The following is an 18,928-nucleotide window of genomic DNA, read 5'->3' as shown; positions in this document are numbered from 1 at the left end:
GAACTTGAAATATTGTGGCTGAAAATTTAAAAACACTTTGTTGGAATTGAGTTTCATGAATCATATAAAGATAAAAATATGTTTAATGTTTCATTATTTTATTCAAACATTAACATCAAAGAATAATAATCTTAATCCATTATCAATTAGTTCTAAATTAATATATCAAAGTGTTAATCTTTTAGTCAATTTAACACACAATTTGTATTAAATCTAAGAATGACCAAGTTATTGGGTTTATCTCTAGATCCCAAATCACTTTGGTGCTTTATATGTCGATGTTCAAAGTTACTTTGTAGTAAACACAGACATTCAAACAATACATAATTTCCATACAATGATAGTAAATTTAAGAAAGAACATATGAACGAACAACCATATATTGAATAGGAAAATTACATCAGAATGACTTCATTACATCCAATTCCAACGAAAGAGAAATTTAACTATTCTTAGTAATTTAGAACGTACGCATTTGAAGCAATAGTTGGCTTTATCCCTTCCCAAATCACTTTGGTGCTCTATATGTCCATGTTCAAAGTTACCTTCTAGTAAACACAGACATTCAAACAAATAACATTATATTTCCATACAATGATAGTAAATTCAAGAAAGAACATATGAACGAACAACGATATATTGAATAGGAAAATTACATCAGAATGACTTCATTACATCCAATTCCAACGAAAGAGAAATTTAACTACTCTTAGTAATTTAGAACGTATGCATTTGAAACAATAGTTGGCTTTATCCCTTCCCAAATCACTTTGGTGCTCTATATGTCCATGTTCAAAGTTACCTTCTAGTAAACACAGACATACATTCAAAAACATTATATTTCCATACAATGATAGTAAATTCAAGAAAGAACATATGAACGAACAACGATATATTGAACAGGAAAATTACATCAGAGTGAGTTCATTACATCCAATTTCAACGAAAGAGAAATTAACTACTCCTAGTAATATAGAACGTACGCATTTGAAACAATCTCTTGCAACAATGGTGTCTTGATTATTGAAGTAGTCTCTTAAAGTTCCTAAGATGTTTTTGTTTTTTTCCTCTGTCATAAACTTTTTGCAGGAGTTACCAACTTTCCCTATATTTTCCACTTTAAAAGCCAATTGGAAGTAACTAATTCGCTAAGCTAAGCGCAAACTCTTCATGCACTAAGCGAATATTCAATTGCATATCTTTAACTGTCCTTTATTCGCTCAACAAGTTGTGCTGGTGCGCTGAGCAAATAAAACTTTTTTCAGCTAAGTAATTTAATGCTGGCTTAACTAAAAACACATATATGACAACACTCGACTTGATACATAAATTTTTGTACAAATTATTAAACAACTTTTCTACTTCTAATTACAACATTTTTTATGAGAAAAAATATTATTTCATAAATAAATACAAATTTGAACTAATTAATAAATCTGAAAAGATGTATTTTTCGTCTTATCAAAACTTTAAACAAAATGTAGTATCTTTTTTTAGTTCAGAACTTATGATGTTTCTTAAATAAAAAATTATCTATGTATGTTTTAGAATTTGAAGACAAAACTTGTTAATATAAACTATATGATTATAAGTAAAACTTTTCTACTTCTAATTACAACATTTTTTACGAGAAAAAATATTATTTCATGGATAAATACAAATTTGAACTAATTAATAAGTCTGAAAATATATTTTTTCGTCTTATCAAAACTCTAAACAAAATGTAGTATCTTTTCTTAGTTCAGAACTTATGATCTTTCTTAAATAAAAAATGTATTTAGAATTTGAAGACAAAACTTATTAATATAAACTTTATGATTATAAGTAAATTTAATGGAAAGTACAAGCATAATAATATTCCTTTCTTTATTCTATGTATATAGTTTTATGTAGCAGTGAGTTACTGACTTTCAATCAATAATTGCGTTCTCGCAGTTATTTCCCTCCTTTAACTTCTTTCTTTGTATTTATCAATACCCTACCTTCTTTAAAGTACAATAATATTTGTAATAAATATTATAGTCTAATTTATAGAAAACATTATCAGTATGACAGTATTATTCAAACTGTGTTAAGTATTTTATAATGTAATCTGCAGAAAGTTTTAATAAACAAATCTTAAATTTTATTATTATTGTTATTATTATTATTATAAGCTACCTAATTGTGACTTTAAGTTAGTTTTAATTTCCATCTTAAATACGAAACTTGATAATATAAATAATTATTTCATGTATTTTTGTAATTATATTATGGAAATTCTTTAAATTTATTTAAATGAAATTAATTATTCTCAAACCACTTTTCTCTTAATATATTCCAAACGAAAATTTTCTCCTAATATATATTTTTCTCTTATTTTAATTTTTTGTTTTAAATTTTTTTGAATGATTGTGACATGTGATGTAGATTCGAAAATGGAACAGGATTCATACTTCCATTGAAGAGTTGATCTAATAATTGATCCAAATGAATCACATAGTCAACTAACACATTATCTTAAAATCGCTCAATAACTAGTTTCTCACACTTAATTATTAAAGAAAATTTAAAATTGATTATTTTAAATTCTTAAAATTTTTCAAATAAGTTTTGTGATAAATGAATACAATTATGTACATTTAACACATAGTTTTTACATTATTTTTGTACTACGATACTTCATTTCACAATTTCACTCATTTTAAGTCTTTGTGCTTTTAGAGAAAAAACAAAAAGCCATGTGAGACTTTGAAATTTATAAAGACATTCTTTATGGAAGAAAAATAAATATTTTACACAGAACTTTCAAACTTGGAACAGATACTCTTACTTTGAAAAACAGTCAATACAAAATTCAAAAATTTAAAATAATACTATAAAATACATATTCACATTTACTAGAAATATTATTTTTATTCATAATTCCTGTCTAACCATTAATTCTCACTCTAGTTCTGAAAAACATTTGAATAAAAAGTTAGCATATTATTTCACAATCATAAATGATAATACACAAAAGACATGCTGTTTGTTAATTATATATATATATATATATATATATATATATATATATGACTTCGTGACAACTTCTTTCTTTTTCCTATATAACGTATGCTTTTGGCTACTTCTATGTAATGTGACATCGTGACAGATGAGTAAACCAACCCAACTTCCAACTACTCAGCATATATTTAAGTACCTTTCGCTGTCTATATTAATTAAAGACTTAAATTAGAGTTTATATTTTTTAATTTCACACATTTGTTTATTATTCCACACATTTATAACACATATCTATAAATTATACTTGTATTATGTTAACTCTGTCGTGTGATTTTTTTGTAATTTTTACAATCGATAATTTGGTTCAGTCTCTGGTTTTAAATAATGATAAACGGAGTTTTCCATTCACAACAACTTGTATGATAGTATGATGTTTATAATTATATATCTACACAACTTATAAGAATTTTAGTACATGTATATGTTTACAAGTATGCATGATTGACTTTCAACTTACATTAAGGATAAGGATGTATATAAGCTATTAAAAAATAATGCAAAAATAATTTAAATATAGTGTTATTGGTATAATAATAAGATTAAACCTTACCGATTTTATTTTTTTTATAAAACATAAAAATACTTTTCTATAATTATTTTTTAATTTCAAGGTTTAAAGTATAAGAATGTTCATATGATCAAATTTTTCATCAATTCAGTCCAGTTTAAATATTTTTCAAATGTTGAATTATTTATTTTTTAAATATTAAAAAATAATTTATCTTTTACAAAAATTCTCTAAAATAGTTAGGAAAAAAATTGTTTTAAAATTATAATTTTTAGTAAAAGAAGATTTCAAAACCTATATAACCCAACTAATTCAACCCAATGCGATTTAGGTTAAATTGATTATGACAAAAAAAATGGAGAAATCTAACTCAATTAAAACCTTTTTTTTATTATTGAATTAAATGATGAATTTACTTAATCCATAACTTATAACCGGTATACACTCATGGTTCAAAGTAGGATTTTCTAATTGTAGAAAATATTAAAAACAAAAAAAAAATGAATCACTGGAAAAAATAGAGAAAAACTAAATATATTTAAATAATCAAAACTAATAACACATAAGAATTAGACGATTATATAACTCTACCTAAAAATAAACTAGATACACATTATGACAAAGCACAGTAGTATGGAAATTGTGAGAGACTCGGTGTCAAGCTTTTCTACTCAGTTGTGCATTTTTTTCCTTTTGTTCATGTTAACCTCTGTCCCAAGAGTTAGTTGTCTTTTTTTTAAGGTTTTCAAAACCAATTTTTATCTTTCAATTCCAAAAACAAAAACGTCAAATTTAACCCATTTCACTAAACAAATTTCTATTTATATTGTTTTTATTCAATATACTCTGAACCAAATATTTGTTGTTATCAATATCAAAATACTTAAAGTCAATAAACTTTCTGTTGGTGTAGTTGTGATACTTAGTTCTGAAATATAATTTCTATATATGATCGTTCGTTCAAATCATTCGGAGAGTTTTTAGAAAAGACATTATGATATCAAAATCAATTCAATTTTAACCGTTAAGAATTAATATCATAGTAAATACAAATCTTCTATCTCCTTAATTCAAATATATATTTATAAATTTCAGGGATATGCTTTTAATTAATATTAGTCTAATCATGACTTAATTGTGTATATTCACCTTTACTTATAAAGTTATCAACATTAAAGTTAATCATGTTGATTTAGGACCGACCGATTTACCTCTTGATTAATAGGTTTCATTATGACTCGTAAATGATTCGAGTTAAGATTAACCGTCCGATATGTGATTGATCGAACAATTTTTTATTATAAAATCTAACTATTTTCTATATTATTTTAGAAGTATAAAAAAAATTCATTACCATAAAAGTTAAAATAGTACATTATATAATTAATCGTTAAATACATTATTTTAATATTTTTAACATTTTTTTTATTTTATTAGTCTGAAAAATGGTTAATAGGAACTAAGAAGAACTGATAATATGCATATGATAACTAAATTAATAATGAAGGAAAAAAAAAGACATGAAGCCAAAATAAAAAAGAATATTTTAGGAATCAAAATAACTTTCATACTTGTGAGAACAAAATAATTTTTTTTAAGCAACTTGCAATTTTGAATTAAAAATAAAAACCTATTTTGAAATCTTTTTTAACATTATTCACAATCAAAGGGGCCGAAACTACCATTCAATGAATTCGGTTGTCATTTTATAACCATAACTAACATCAAAGTTGATTATTGCCCAAAACCAATAATGTAAACACAAGGGTCAACTATTGAAATTTATACTTAGAAACTCTAAAAGTATCCGAATGTGGACCATTTCTTGATATAAAAAGTTGGAGATATATTTTTTAATTCCATGTTTTGAACGATGTGGATGACTTTTTTTTTTTAGAAAAAAAAATCATTTCATTAATATATTCAGTTTCTAATATATTTTGTCCATATTATGATAGATGTATTTTAGTTTTTCATACATTTTTCATGTTTTAAATAATCTAGTATATTTTTTTAGTTTTTATTAGTGAGTTCGCATACTATAAACTTATGAGTTAATAAAAAATTAGTGAGATTTATAGGTTGTAGAATGAGTTGTATGATTACATACAGCTAATTGCAAGTAAAATAGATAATTAAAAACTTGCTGATTTCTATGTGCAGTCCAGTTCACCAAACATTTTGTTGATTAAAAATGATTCCGAAATGTGAATATATTATATATATGAAAAAAATCGACTACATTTTGAATTTTGACTACTGTACCATGCTTTTGATGATCAATGACTACTATAATACAATAATGTATGTTGGGTGTTGGGCTTACAATTTATATAGTTTATTGATGCATTTCTCAATTAATTTTAAAAATATATTAGTACGTAGACTTATTGAGAATATTTATTTAATATTTTTTCATTTAATTTTTTTAAAGTTGTTTTAAAATTATCTTTTATATAAAGATATATTATATATATATATATATATATATATATAATTGATATTTATGAAATTAAAATTAAGATATTCTAATATTTGGTGTTGAATTATATTTTATTCTATTTACACTAATTTTATTTATATATAGAATACATTAATAAAATAAACTAAAAATATCTTTTACATAACACGTTTTTAATGTCTTTATATTTTTAAAATATTTTTTCAAAACAGAAAATTTTCATTTATGGTATTAGAGTCATAATTCTTACAATACCTCTAAAATATAATGAAATTTCTCATAAATTGTTATTTCAATATTTGATGATGAATTATGATTTATAAGTTTTAAAAATGAAAATTTTATGTAAAGGAATGAGATTTATAAAAAGTTGTAGAAAAAAAATGACACTAATTCATTGTCTAAAAATCTTACTATGATCCAAAATCAAAATAAAAAGAAAAAGAAAACGATAAAGAAAATAAAGATAGAAACACGTTTATTTGTTAATATTTCATAAATAATTCTCACGAGAAAATAAAGATAGAAACACGCTTAAATTTTTTTTAGGATTATTTAAAAAACATAAAGGAAATGACAAGATTTGAAGTGTGAAAATGTTAAATTTAATAAACAAATTTAAATTAAATGATGAAAAAGTATAAGATCATTAAGAAATAATTAAAAAATTGTTAAATAATGTTAATAAGATAAATTTATTGAAAAAGAAGTTCCTAATTTTAGATTTATTGAAAAGATTATAATAATGATGTTAAAGATACATGAAACATCTCTTCTCTAGTCTGAAAACATGAATGATCCATCCAATTATACATTTATTATGTAAATTGTATATCAATGTTTTTATTATAATATTGGTTATGCAAAATAGAATAGTTCTCCAATAATTATACATTATTTGATATTCAATTAAATGCAGGTTTAAAATAGTTATTAGAATATAATACCTATTATAAAAAAATTAACTGCAATTATTATTGTGCTGTACTTTTAACCACAGTTCATGCTAAAATCATTATTATTTAAACTGGTGAAGAAATATTTAAAAGTTTAAATAAAGTTAAAATAATATAATTTGCTTCCTGATAAAACAACGTTTGATACATGTATTAAGAAGTCTTAATTTAACTTTTATTAAGAATTTATGCAAATACTTAAAAAATGATATTTAAAATTAATAATATGTTTAAGATAATGAAATTTTATTAGTTTTTTTTTTCAATCCTCCAAGAAGAAGCATGATTTGCAGAAAAGGATTTACAATCAATTCTCATATTTGTCCTTGCTGCAATTCATAATTCCCAAGATTCATATTTTATTATATTCCAATTTGGTGCTTCTTACAGAGTACATGTTTCTAGGGTTTGAAAAAGGATAAAAAGGATAGTGATATTTTTTTTGATAATATTTTTTTTGACAACATTTTAATATCATTTACATGTCATTATGTCATTCTGTAATTGGTCCAAAATTATCCACATCAATAATAATAATCATAAACATCAATATGGATCAATCACAAAATAATACGTAGATTGTGTTAAAATGTTGTTAAAAAATTGTTGTCAAAGTATCATTATTCTTTGAAAAACAAAGTTACATAAGAAAGCTCATATCCATATCTTCATAATTAATTTTATTTTTTTCCTCTAATAATAATAATAATAATAATACAATCTTTTTTTCATATTAAAAATTAATTTTTATTTTTTCTATCTTTATAATAATTTTTACAATTATATAATATTAACAATTATTATTTTATATTATTTTTACTACTAATGGTACTTTGGTAATCTTTAATTTCTATCAATTAAACCATTTTTTTTATCTGTCACATCGATCAAATCCTACACTAATTTTCACAAATTTTACTTCTAAATCCATTCTCACCCACTTCCAAATTCTTTCAAAAAAACAACAATCAATTCACTCTAATCTCCTCAAATTCATTCACCCTCTCTCCTCCAAATTCATCCTCTAAAGTGAACATAGCCTAAGTGTTTTTATTTTTTGGTTATTTGTTTGAATATTAGAGAACATTGTGATGATCCTTTTGACGAGCTCTTTCTTTTTGTATGATCAGTTTCTCCATTTGTGTAAGTTGAAATCTTGTTTTTCCCCCTTTGGTCGAACTTGTTTTGGCTTGCATGTAACATTATCTTAGTTGTATGTAGGGTTTTAATTTTAAAAACGAGTCTCTACTAATTAATAATTATAATGGTATGATCTGATTGTGTTTGTGGTGTTTTTATGTGTAGATAAAACATTTTGTGAGCTTGAATGTGTATTTGTTGTCTTGATTTGTTTCTTTAGGTGAGGGAAGCTAAAATTTTATGGTTGTGATATGCTTGTTTGGTGGTTATTTGTTGAATTTAAGTTTGGATTTCTATTCGGTTGAGTTTGTGCTTATATCTAGTTCCTAATGAATTTGTGATGTTATGGTAGAACATGTGTGGAATGATAAAAGTGTGAAATTGTTGTTTCGTGCGTTTGAATTGTGAAATTAACTAGTTTTGTCAGAATTGTCTCTATGATATTTGAATTGGGTAATATGACATTGGTTGAGCTAAAAACCTTAAATTTTATGATTATAGAGATGTTCAATACTAAGAATTGGCTCAAGGAATGTCAATTTACACAAATCAAGCTCAACAAGGGAAGTTGAGATTTTCTAATACTGTTGGGCGCTACTGATAGCATTAAGCACCACTTAGATAATGGCTTTTTTGAGTTGGCTGTTGTTGAGCAAGGGTTTTTCTCGCTGAGTGACACTAAAGTTAGAGAGCTCATTGACTTGGTGTCGTTGGGTGTCAATCAATACCTCTGGACGCCAGCAAATCCAAATAAATCTTAGGAGCTTCAAGGATCCTCTCGTTGGGCGACCATTAGGGTCGTTGGACGCCTAGGCTAGCATTGAGTGCCTCTTAGTTGGTTATGGGTGCTCTTTTGCATGAACTTCTCTGTTAAAGTTGCGTCGGGTGATAACTAGTGGCATTAGACGACAACATGATGACTTAAAACATGTTTTTTAAACTTCATAATGTGGTAAATATGCATACAGATGGTGGTGTAATGATCATATGAATGTTAAAAATATGTCCAGGATATATGGATGAAGAAAATTAATGGATTTCTAAGAGAGAAAATCCTTTTGGATTATGTATTTCTTAGGTTATGCAATGAAGTAGGGCCACAAAATGAAAGTTATCCAGAGACTCTACTACTCATTCATACTTATATAAAGGAGGATGAATTAGATAGTGAGAATAGTAGGAGGTGCATGTCTAAAGAACAATTTGTACTTCTTATGACAATAAAAGAAATAACCTTGTTGGGTGGAAGATTGTCCATCACAAGTGCATGATTTTCAAGTTGTTCGACGTCAATGCATTTTTTTGGATGATTGATAGAAGAGTCTTTTTGTAGATTGTGTGCTTCTAATTGTTTATAGTTATTTAGTACAATGTTGTAATATATTTAATTGATACATGATGATTTTGTGTTAGCTTATTTTCTCTCGTTGTTTGTCTTATCTTGTATTTTTCTTTTTTAATGATCACCTTATTATAAGTAGATAAAGATGCATGATCTTATGTCTTGTGAAAGATGAAAATATAAATGTTTAAGATTTTAGTTTGTGATACATAGTGTTGGTGAAGAGTGAAATGTGATAGTCTTTATGTATTCCTATGTATGTTACTATATATATATATTTTTTCCTTGAACAACTATATTAATATATTATATATCTATACCTTAAACATGTTTTTGGATTATTAATTATAAAATAGTTTATTATATATCTATTTTAATAATAATTTATAAAGTTTATGATAATACATAATGATTTTTCAAAAAAAGTAAAATTAGATTTTATAAGATATATTTGTTTATTATTTGTAAAAAAAATATTTTAAATATGTTCTTCTATTAAAAGGAAAATATTTTAATTTGTTTTATTATTGATTTTAGGATTATTTATGAAAAAATAATTAATATTTTAAGGAATTAGGATTTAGATAATTAAAAAGAATGATCTTAAAAACGAATTGATCTTTCTAAAATGTGAATACTTCGTAGAAAAAAGATTTGTATGATATTTTTTTCATTTATCTATCCCATTTTATCATTTATTTATTTTTTAAATTACATAGTTATTTTATCAATTTTATCTTTTAAGCGATTTTTTTAAAGTTAACTACTTTTTATTTAATTTTTTTAACTATTTATAATAAAAATATCTAAAAAAATAAACATTATCTACAAAAAAATTATAAAAATTATTTAAATTTACTTTTATAATTACAATATTAATAATTTTATTATTTTTTGTTATCATAAAAAAATAAAAACATATGTATATAATATATGTATTTTTGATAAAAAGAGAAAAAAGTTATAATCACTAGTGCAGAAAGGGCTTTAGACGTCCGTTCTTTCGGTCTTTTGACGTCCGACCTTCCCCTGACGTCTTTGTGGGTGATGTTACTAAGACGTCGGGGGTCCACATCGGACGTGTATATAGACGTCCGATGTGTCAGGCCCGACGCCTATCCAGACGTCAGGTGTACACCTCGGACGTCCATGTAGACGTCCCACGTGCCCGTCAGACGTCCGCGCCGACCACCTCCTGAATTGTTTTGTGGTAGGACTGGGGTTGGACGTTCGTTTGTGCACTGCAAGACGTCCGTTTGTGCACTCGGTTGACTGCTTCTATAGATAAGGCGGAGCATCCTTGGCTCAGCATTTTAGCACATAGGGCTTCGGCCGGCGCTACTACAGCGCTTCGCTAACTCGAAGTCTCTCGGTAAATCTAGCTTCGCTAACGCTCGGCTGAGTCTTGAACCGTCGCGTTCGCTTTCTCAGTAACAAAAGCGTTTATCTTGCTCCCGGTTCCTCGCATCTGCGCTCGTCAAGCCAACTTTGCTTTTTGGGAGGTGAAACTGCGGTTGAAGCGGACATTTCGAAATGACAGCATCGAAGATCCCCCTGCTTGCAGAAATGAATGGATCAGAAGGGGGGGCTGGGTTCTATTTCCGGGCCGGGCGGGAGGTGAAGGCCATAAGATTGCCCTCCCGGTAAGGAAGAGAGGAAAAGGGTGCTGTCATCTAAATAAGTGAAACTCTCAACATCCGTTGTGGGGGGGACGGAAGTCTAAGAGGCTGGACAATCACCTCTCCAACTCCCCTCTGTCAGCCCCTTAAACGTCCGTTGTGGAGGGGGCCGGACGTCTACCTCCACAACGGACGTTTAAGGGGCTGAAGAAAATTAATTCTTCAACCACCCTGTCAATATCCGAAACGTCCGATATGGGGTACGGACGTTTATATAATTGTAAAGTTATAAAGTCATACATGTAAAAATAAATAAGTTTTCAGTAATATTTCGTGAGTAAGTTTGAATTGAAAGTGAAGTTATATTATTGAGTAGTTATTCTTCAATAGATTAGCATCTTGTGTGTGTCCTCTTGGAGAACAACAGGACATATACAAAAGCTATCGTGATCCATTATTAAGTTATTAAATCTAGAGGTTGTTATTAACTGATAATTATTGTAACAAAATTATTTATTACCTGACCATTTCAATTTGATGAAGGGTACTATTATTTTACTCAGCAAATTTTTATATTTACTTTAATTTTATTATTTTACTCTTTAATTTCTTTTTTATAAATATAAAAATTAACCTTTTTAAAAATTAAAAAGTATTCTTAAAAATGGAGTTTCTGTGTCTTAATACAAAGTGTGTGAGAAACACATCTAAACAAATATTTATATTAATTTGACACAGTACTTATTACAAGTTAAAATAATCATTACAAAAAGGAAGTAAATATTCATACTTTTTCCTATCACAAGCGTCGTCAGAATATTCGCGAGAAGATCCAATTAATCAACAATTTTACCCTCAAACAATTTTACCTTTAATCTCCCAAAATGGGATAATTGTTCTTTCATAAAGGTTGCTACGGTAAATCTATTTTTATGCTGAAATTAATTTCTACACATTTTTACTACGTTTTATCTTCATCTTTCCGTTATCAAATATTTATTATTATTTTTTTCCTTATATTATCTGTTTAGTGTGCCTCTTTCATGAATTTCCATTGCAAGTGCAGTGTACTTGGAACTTTTTTTCAGGGTCCTTACGAAACAGAAAATAATCAAGACACGTATCAAGAATGATGTAAAACTTTGGAAACATTACTTTTGACTGCAGATTACACATTACAGTACTACAATTCTTTTGGGTTAAAAGAAGATTAAAACAATGATATATATGAATGATTATTGAAGTCTTAGACAATGGAAAGAAACTTTGCAAAAATAAAAAGAGGAAGACATCAGCATTTTGCATAGGCATCATAAGAACGCATTTGTTCCTCAAATTTGAGAAATCAGAGAAACTGGTTCAAATATTCATCTACGGTGGTGTATTTAACGTTAGGATAAGCCTCAGAAGCCTCAACATCTTTGGTGGGATCAATCTCGTACACTGCATCTCCCCTTATCTGCTGTGAGTGATACAATGCCAACAGGTAATTGTTTGGAAAAGACAACTCTGCAGTCGACCGAAGGCAAAATAAATCAATACACTCACAAACCAGCATATGAACTGATATACTGATCATATCCAACCCTACAAAAAATGAATTTGTTAAGTTACTTACCTTGAATATCCTTCAGAACCTTTTCCTCTGGAACATAGATTTTCTCAAGACTCTTTCCAATCTTTTTCTCCCACAAAGACACAATCTCATTTAAGGTCAAATAATTGGCAGGAAGTCTTATATGCACGGCTTTGTTCAATGTGTTAGGGTCGTTCACTGCTTCCACTGTGTAAGTCCCCACATCAGCCTCGGTCACATATGCACCTGAAACCATTAACAATATTATGTATATATGTACTCCTTCAACCAATTCACTCTGTCTACGTTGTTATATAACTGTTTTGTTTATAACTAAAATTGAAGTTTACACTATGACTACCTTTAACGTTTCCATCTCCTTGAATGAATATCTTGTCCCGAGGAGGAACAGTGATATCAATCTGTGCCAGGTTGCGTAAGAAATAACCGGTAAAAGCATGACAGCATAGGTAAGTGTAAGGGACTCCCTCGGCTTCGATTACTCTCCGGATTTTTGCTTTTTCCTCAAAAACTTCTCTCACTGGTTCAACTGCATCGTGACGATCCACATCCAGTCCAAATTCAGATGGGAAGAATCTCTGTTGAGGAATGAAATTAGTATGGAAAATGTGGTTATTTAGAACAGATTTATTTTGATGAGCAAGAGAGGCATACCTTGACGTTTCCAGCTTCTTTGATTGCTGCAATGATCTTGACCTGATCTTCTATGAGTAGTCTCCCAAAGGAGCAGATGACGACGTCAACCTGTTTGATGGCGTTGACGAGACTCTGATGATCGTTCATGTCTCCCTGGAGAGAGAAAGGAGTGGTATGATTAATGGTGTGAAAAGAGAAAAATGGTAAGAAAGAAATGAAGAGAGGAAGGGAAGGTACTTGGATTAGAAAAACTCCAGAATTTTGGAAGTTCTGAAGGAGTTCATCCCTGGTTTCAGGATTTGCAGCTGTCACGAGCCTTGGTTTGTTAACATTGGCTGGAGTGTCCCTGACCAACACATACGTTGGATTCCCCGCCTTCACACTTGCCCACACTATGTGTCTTCCAATGGCCCCTGTCGGTCCCAATACGAGGATTCTGTCTTTTCCGGCCATGAGAAGAGATGACACTGAAAACAAACACTTAGTGGTGTGAGGTTTTCTTGTTTTGGTAGGTAACTGATTGAAGCAGGAATGACTTTGTGGTGCATAGACAGCAACACTTGGGTTGGTATTTATAGGGCAACCCAGTTTGTGGCTTAATATCTCTAAAAGATTAACTCTCTTGATAAAGAAATATGTATTTTCTTACAGAAGGGAGGCTGCGCCTTGAATTCAGAGGTTGAAAACCAACGAATATTTTAGTTTGTTATATCATGTTCATAAAATGTCTTGTAAACATATATCTATCATGTTGATCTCCATGTTTGACGCCACAAAATGAAGAAATATATATTTTCTCACCAGCGGCCGTCGGCATCACATGACTCCATCAATTCTCAAGTCCATAAACAACCAATTATTTGACTTTCTTTTTGTTATTTATCCAGCACAGAAACATGTTTGCAAACAAACAAGAGAGAAATTATTCACAGTAGATAACCTCTCCCAAAGTACCAAAACAAAAAATGTTTAAAATTCATTAGAGCTCATATTCACTTCAATATATACTCTAGTCTTGAACAACATTATGCCAACGAGAAACTAAATGTAAAATAATTATAATCTGATTACAAAAGGTTCCCAAATACTCGATTAAAGAAGTGACTCAATCGAAATATGAGGTTGTAACATACTTTTATGGTTTATGTAGAAAGAAGGTAAACAGTCAATTTTGTGCAGCATGGCTTCATTCAAATAAGCTAACGGAGTAAGACACCACCACATATTTTTAAGTTCATTTGACGAAGAGTACAAGGATAAAATAGTGATAAAATTGTAAACTTTTATATTTTTTCAAGAAACAAGAAAATAAAAAGTAAGTAAAGATTGTGTCAAATAAATGTAAAAAATTTAAGTGTGTCAGATAATAATTTTTCAAGCTAGTTATCGGTTGGTAACATGTGTATGGAAAATAATTTTTTTGACACACTTAAAAAAAATTTACATTCATTTGACACAATTTTTATTTACTTTTTACTCTCTTTTTCTGAAAAAAATACAAAACTTTACATTTTTAAAACTGTTTTACCTTTATATTTTGTGTCAAATGAATGTAAAAGTGTGTCATGATACATTATATTGTTTATTTAAAAAGTAAGTGGATGAAGGTATCAGGAACCTTACATATCTGTCAATAAATTGAGTAATGATACCATGACATACTTTTATATTCATTTGACACACGCTATAAGGGTAAAATAGTTAAAAAAGTATAAACTTTTGTGTTATTTCAAGAAAGAAGAGAATACAAAGTAAGTAAGGGTAGTGTCAAATGAATGTAAAATATTTAGGTGTGTCAAATGAATGTAAACTTTAATTTGAGTGTGTATGTAAACTTTAATTTAAGTGTGGCTCAATTGAAATAAAGAATATGCCTTTATGTAAAAAATAAATAAATAAATTTGGATGAAAATGAGGAGTATGCTTGTTGATCTATATATGTATGTACTTGTGATATTAATCGTTGTTATTTTTTTAAGTAATTTAATGGAATTAAATTTCTTCATTACAATATGTGTATAATTCCTCCCATTTACAATAAACTATATATTTTTACGAGAACTATCTTAAAAAATTATATTGATTATGGTTTATTATTAGACGATTGTGTAACAATATAACCTTATAGTATACTAATTGACCTTATGGTTACTCTAGTGGAAAAAGTTTTGATATACACATAATTAATTTTAATTTCACTCGCGATCATATGTCTGGAAAAACTTACTTGTTTATGTTTAATGTTTGTTCTATCTAATAAAATATGTATGAATTCTTTAAATTAATTTAGACTAACGTTTTATATCTTCCTTTTTTGGTAAAGGAAAAAAGATATTTTGTCTCTTCCTGAACCACTTTACATAATTTAAGTCGTTACTTTGATAAAAAAAATTAAAATAATCCGTTTTAGTTATTAATTAATATATAGTGAATAAATCTGAAATGGGCAGCAAAATTATTATCCTAGAAATATGGCTGAAAAGGTTCAGCCGAAATTATCCAAGCTGCGTATATATCACTGTACTAACCCCGGCGGTAATCAGATAATATTATTTTAATCTAAAGTTCTAAAATGGCGATCAAACGTATTCCATCGTTGAATGTCCGTGCTGGACTTTTCATACTTATAATAAATTGTTTGTAGAGTGGTGTAGATTCTTCTTCTTTGGTCTTATTGCAGAATTTATTAAATTTAAAAACACAGTAAGTCAATAGGGAATCCTTTTAAAAACTATATAATCTAAATGTTATTAATTCCGAATATTAAGAATTTTAGTTTCTATCTTCATTTTCTCAATCAAGGTACACCTAATAATACAAAAATTATGAGATTTGATTTGTGTCCCATCAATTGAGTTTATAGCAAAAATAAATTTAAATCACGTAATAAAATATTATCGAACCCAACATTCATATTATACAATATCTAAAGTAGGAATGGCAAATAAATAATTTTATATAAGTATTTCATTTAATGAAAATTTTTCATATCAATTAAGTATATTACTATCAATATGAATAATACATAATTTTTATATGAGTTGGATATGAGAACGATGATGACTATGTATCTATTTCATTGTCATCATATTTGTTTTCATTCTCATTTTTGTTTTTATCCTGATTCAACTTTAAAGTAATAAAAATATTCGAATTGGTCTTTAGTTTTATAACAATTCTTTTTGTTCTTTATCCACAAAGTTCATTAAGATTTTTAAAACATTTTTTCTCTTAATATAATTTTTAATACACATTTCTTCTTTTGTGTAGAGTTACAATTAATTAATGTATTATCAATTTTCTTTAATCAAATAGTTTTTATTTCATTATTTTTACTCATTTTCTATGATCAATGTTAATCTTTTTTGGTGTGTGTATGTTTTTGTTTTCTGTAAAATTTTTAATTTAGGGTTATTTTAGAATAATTGTAAGTTAAACTTTATTTTTATAAATGTTTTATTTCATTATAAATGTCAGAACCTCTAATTATAGCTATATTTTTGGGATATATATATATATATATATATATATATATATATATAAATTAATTGTATTAAAAATTGAACAAAAACATAATATTCATATCGGTGCACAATTGAATGCTTGACCAAAAGAAAATGTCTTTAAATTGGTAGGCGCGCCGCCAGCTGCTGAACATATTTGTTGTTTATTTGGTGCAAAGACTTTGACAGCACATGAAGCCAAAGTTTGCATGCAGAACAAAGCTGTGGTGCCTTATAAATACCAATGAAAGTGTTGCTGTCTATGCATCACAAAACCATTCCTGCTTTAGTGACTTACCTACAAAACAAGAAAGCCAACCACTGCTAAGTGTTTGTTTTCAGTGTTATCTCTTCTCATGGCCGGAAAAGACAGAATCCTAGTATTGGGACCTACGGGAGCCATCGGAAGGCACATTGTGTGGGCAAGTGTGAAGGCAGGGAATCCAACGTATGTGTTGGTCAGGGACACTCCAGCCAATGTTAACAAACCAAGGCTCGTGACAGCTGCAAATCCTGAAACCAGGGATGAACTCCTTCAGAACTTCCAAAATTCTGGAGTTTTTCTAATCCAAGTACCTTCCCTTCCTCTCTTCATTTCTTTCTTACCATTTTCTCTTTTCACACCATTAATCATACCACTCCTTTCTCTCTCCAGGGAGACATGAACGATCATCAGAGTCTCGTCAACGCCATCAAACAGGTTGACGTCGTCATCTGCTCATTCGGGAGACTACTCATAGAAGATCAGGTCAAGATCATTGCAGCAATCAAAGAAGCTGGAAACGTCAAGGTATGCCTCTCTTGCTCATCAAAATAAATCTGTTCTAAATAACCACATTTTCCATACTAATTTCATTCCTCAACAGAGATTCTTCCCATCTGAATTTGGACTGGATGTGGATCGTCACGATGCAGTTGAACCAGTGAGAGAAGTTTTTGAGGAAAAAGCAAAAATCCGGAGAGTAATCGAAGCCGAGGGAGTCCCTTACACCTACCTATGCTGTCATGCTTTTACCGGTTACTTCTTACGTAACCTGGCACAGATTGATATCACTGTTCCTCCTCGGGACAAGATATTCATTCAAGGAGATGGAAACGTGAAAGGTAGTCATAGTGTAAACTTCAATTTTAGTTATAAACAAAACAGTTATAGACAAAGTGAATTGGTTGAAGGAGTACATATATACATAATATTGTTAATGGTTTCAGGTGCATATGTGACCGAGGCTGATGTGGGGACTTACACAGTGGAAGCAGTGAACGACCCTAACACATTGAATAAAGCCGTGCATATAAGACTTCCTGCTAATTATTTGACCTTAAATGAGATTGTGTCTTTGTGGGAGAAAAAGATTGGAAAGAGTCTTGAGAAAATCTATGTTCCAGAGGAAAAGGTTCTGAAGGATATTCAAGGTAAGTAACTTAACAAATTCATTTTTTGTAGGGTTGGATATGATCAGTATATCAGTTCATATGCTGGTTTGTGAGTGTATTGATTTATTTTGCCTTCGGTCGACTGCAGAGTTGTCTTTTCCAAACAATTACCTGTTGGCATTGTATCACTCACAGCAGATAAGGGGAGATGCAGTGTACGAGATTGATCCCACCAAAGATGTTGAGGCTTCTGAGGCTTATCCTAACGTTAAATACACCACCGTAGATGAATATTTGAACCAGTTTCTCTGATTTCTCAAATTTGAGGAACAAATGCGTTCTTATGATGCCTATGCAAAATGCTGATGTCCTCCTCTTTTTATTTTTGCAAAGTTTCTTTCGATTGTCTAAGACTTCAATAATCATATTCATATATTATTGTTTTAATCTTCATTTAACCCAAAAGAATTGTAGTACTGTAATGTGTTCTGCAGTCAAAAGTACTGTTTCCAAACTTTTACATCATTCTTGATACGTGTCTTGATTATTTTCTGTTTCGTAAGGACCCTGAAAAAAGTTCCAAGTACACTGCACTTGCAATGGAAATTCATGAAAGAGGCACACTAAACAGATAAAATAAGGAAAAAAAATAATAAATATTTGATAACGGAAAGATGAAGATAAAACGTAGTAAAAATGTGTAGAAATTAATTTCAGCATAAAAATAGATTTACCGTAGCAACCTTT

At 28.6% G+C, this 18,928-nt stretch overlaps 2 protein-coding genes across 2 annotated transcripts; one reads left to right on the top strand and one right to left on the bottom strand.

The window, feature by feature from the left end:
• Positions 1-12,217: 12,217 nt before the first annotated feature.
• Positions 12,218-13,871, bottom strand: LOC148192033 (isoflavone reductase). Its single transcript, XM_088100408.1, has 5 exons — positions 13,542-13,871; positions 13,323-13,457; positions 13,009-13,246; positions 12,690-12,893; positions 12,218-12,580 (listed from the first exon to the last, which is right to left on the bottom strand). Exons 1-5 carry the CDS (start codon positions 13,755-13,757, stop codon positions 12,417-12,419), a joined length of 957 nt encoding a protein of 318 aa, XP_087956534.1. The 5' UTR covers positions 13,758-13,871; the 3' UTR covers positions 12,218-12,416.
• Positions 13,872-17,163: 3,292 nt separating this feature from the next.
• Positions 17,164-18,543, top strand: LOC148192032 (isoflavone reductase). Its single transcript, XM_088100475.1, has 5 exons — positions 17,164-17,379; positions 17,463-17,597; positions 17,674-17,911; positions 18,017-18,220; positions 18,330-18,543. The coding sequence occupies exons 1-5, from the start codon at positions 17,164-17,166 to the stop codon at positions 18,491-18,493; spliced, it is 957 nt and encodes a 318-aa protein (XP_087956601.1). The 3' UTR covers positions 18,494-18,543.
• The last annotated feature ends 385 nt before the right edge of the window (positions 18,544-18,928 follow it).

Source organism: Vigna umbellata, chromosome 10, assembly GCF_029865625.1.
Source record: "Vigna umbellata cultivar VRB3 chromosome 10, Vumbellata_1.0, whole genome shotgun sequence".
Lineage (NCBI taxonomy): Eukaryota > Viridiplantae > Streptophyta > Magnoliopsida > Fabales > Fabaceae > Vigna > Vigna umbellata.
Note: the sequence above shows the minus strand (reverse complement) of the source record. Positions and strands in the feature narration are given on the sequence as shown.

Bases quoted from the DNA above. Each gene is read 5' to 3' on its own strand.
- LOC148192033 (XM_088100408.1), bottom strand. From the start codon at position 13,757: ATGGCCGGAAAAGACAGAATCCTCGTATTGGGACCGACAGGGGCCATT. The intron at 13,458-13,541 runs GTACCTTCCCTT...TTCTCTCTCCAG, and splicing joins CTGGAGTTTTTCTAATCCAA to GGAGACATGAACGATCATCA. The intron at 13,247-13,322 runs GTATGCCTCTCT...ATTCCTCAACAG, and splicing joins AAGAAGCTGGAAACGTCAAG to AGATTCTTCCCATCTGAATT.
- LOC148192032 (XM_088100475.1), top strand. From the start codon at position 17,164: ATGGCCGGAAAAGACAGAATCCTAGTATTGGGACCTACGGGAGCCATC. The intron at 17,380-17,462 runs GTACCTTCCCTT...TTCTCTCTCCAG, and splicing joins CTGGAGTTTTTCTAATCCAA to GGAGACATGAACGATCATCA. The intron at 18,221-18,329 runs GTAAGTAACTTA...GGTCGACTGCAG, and splicing joins GGTTCTGAAGGATATTCAAG to AGTTGTCTTTTCCAAACAAT.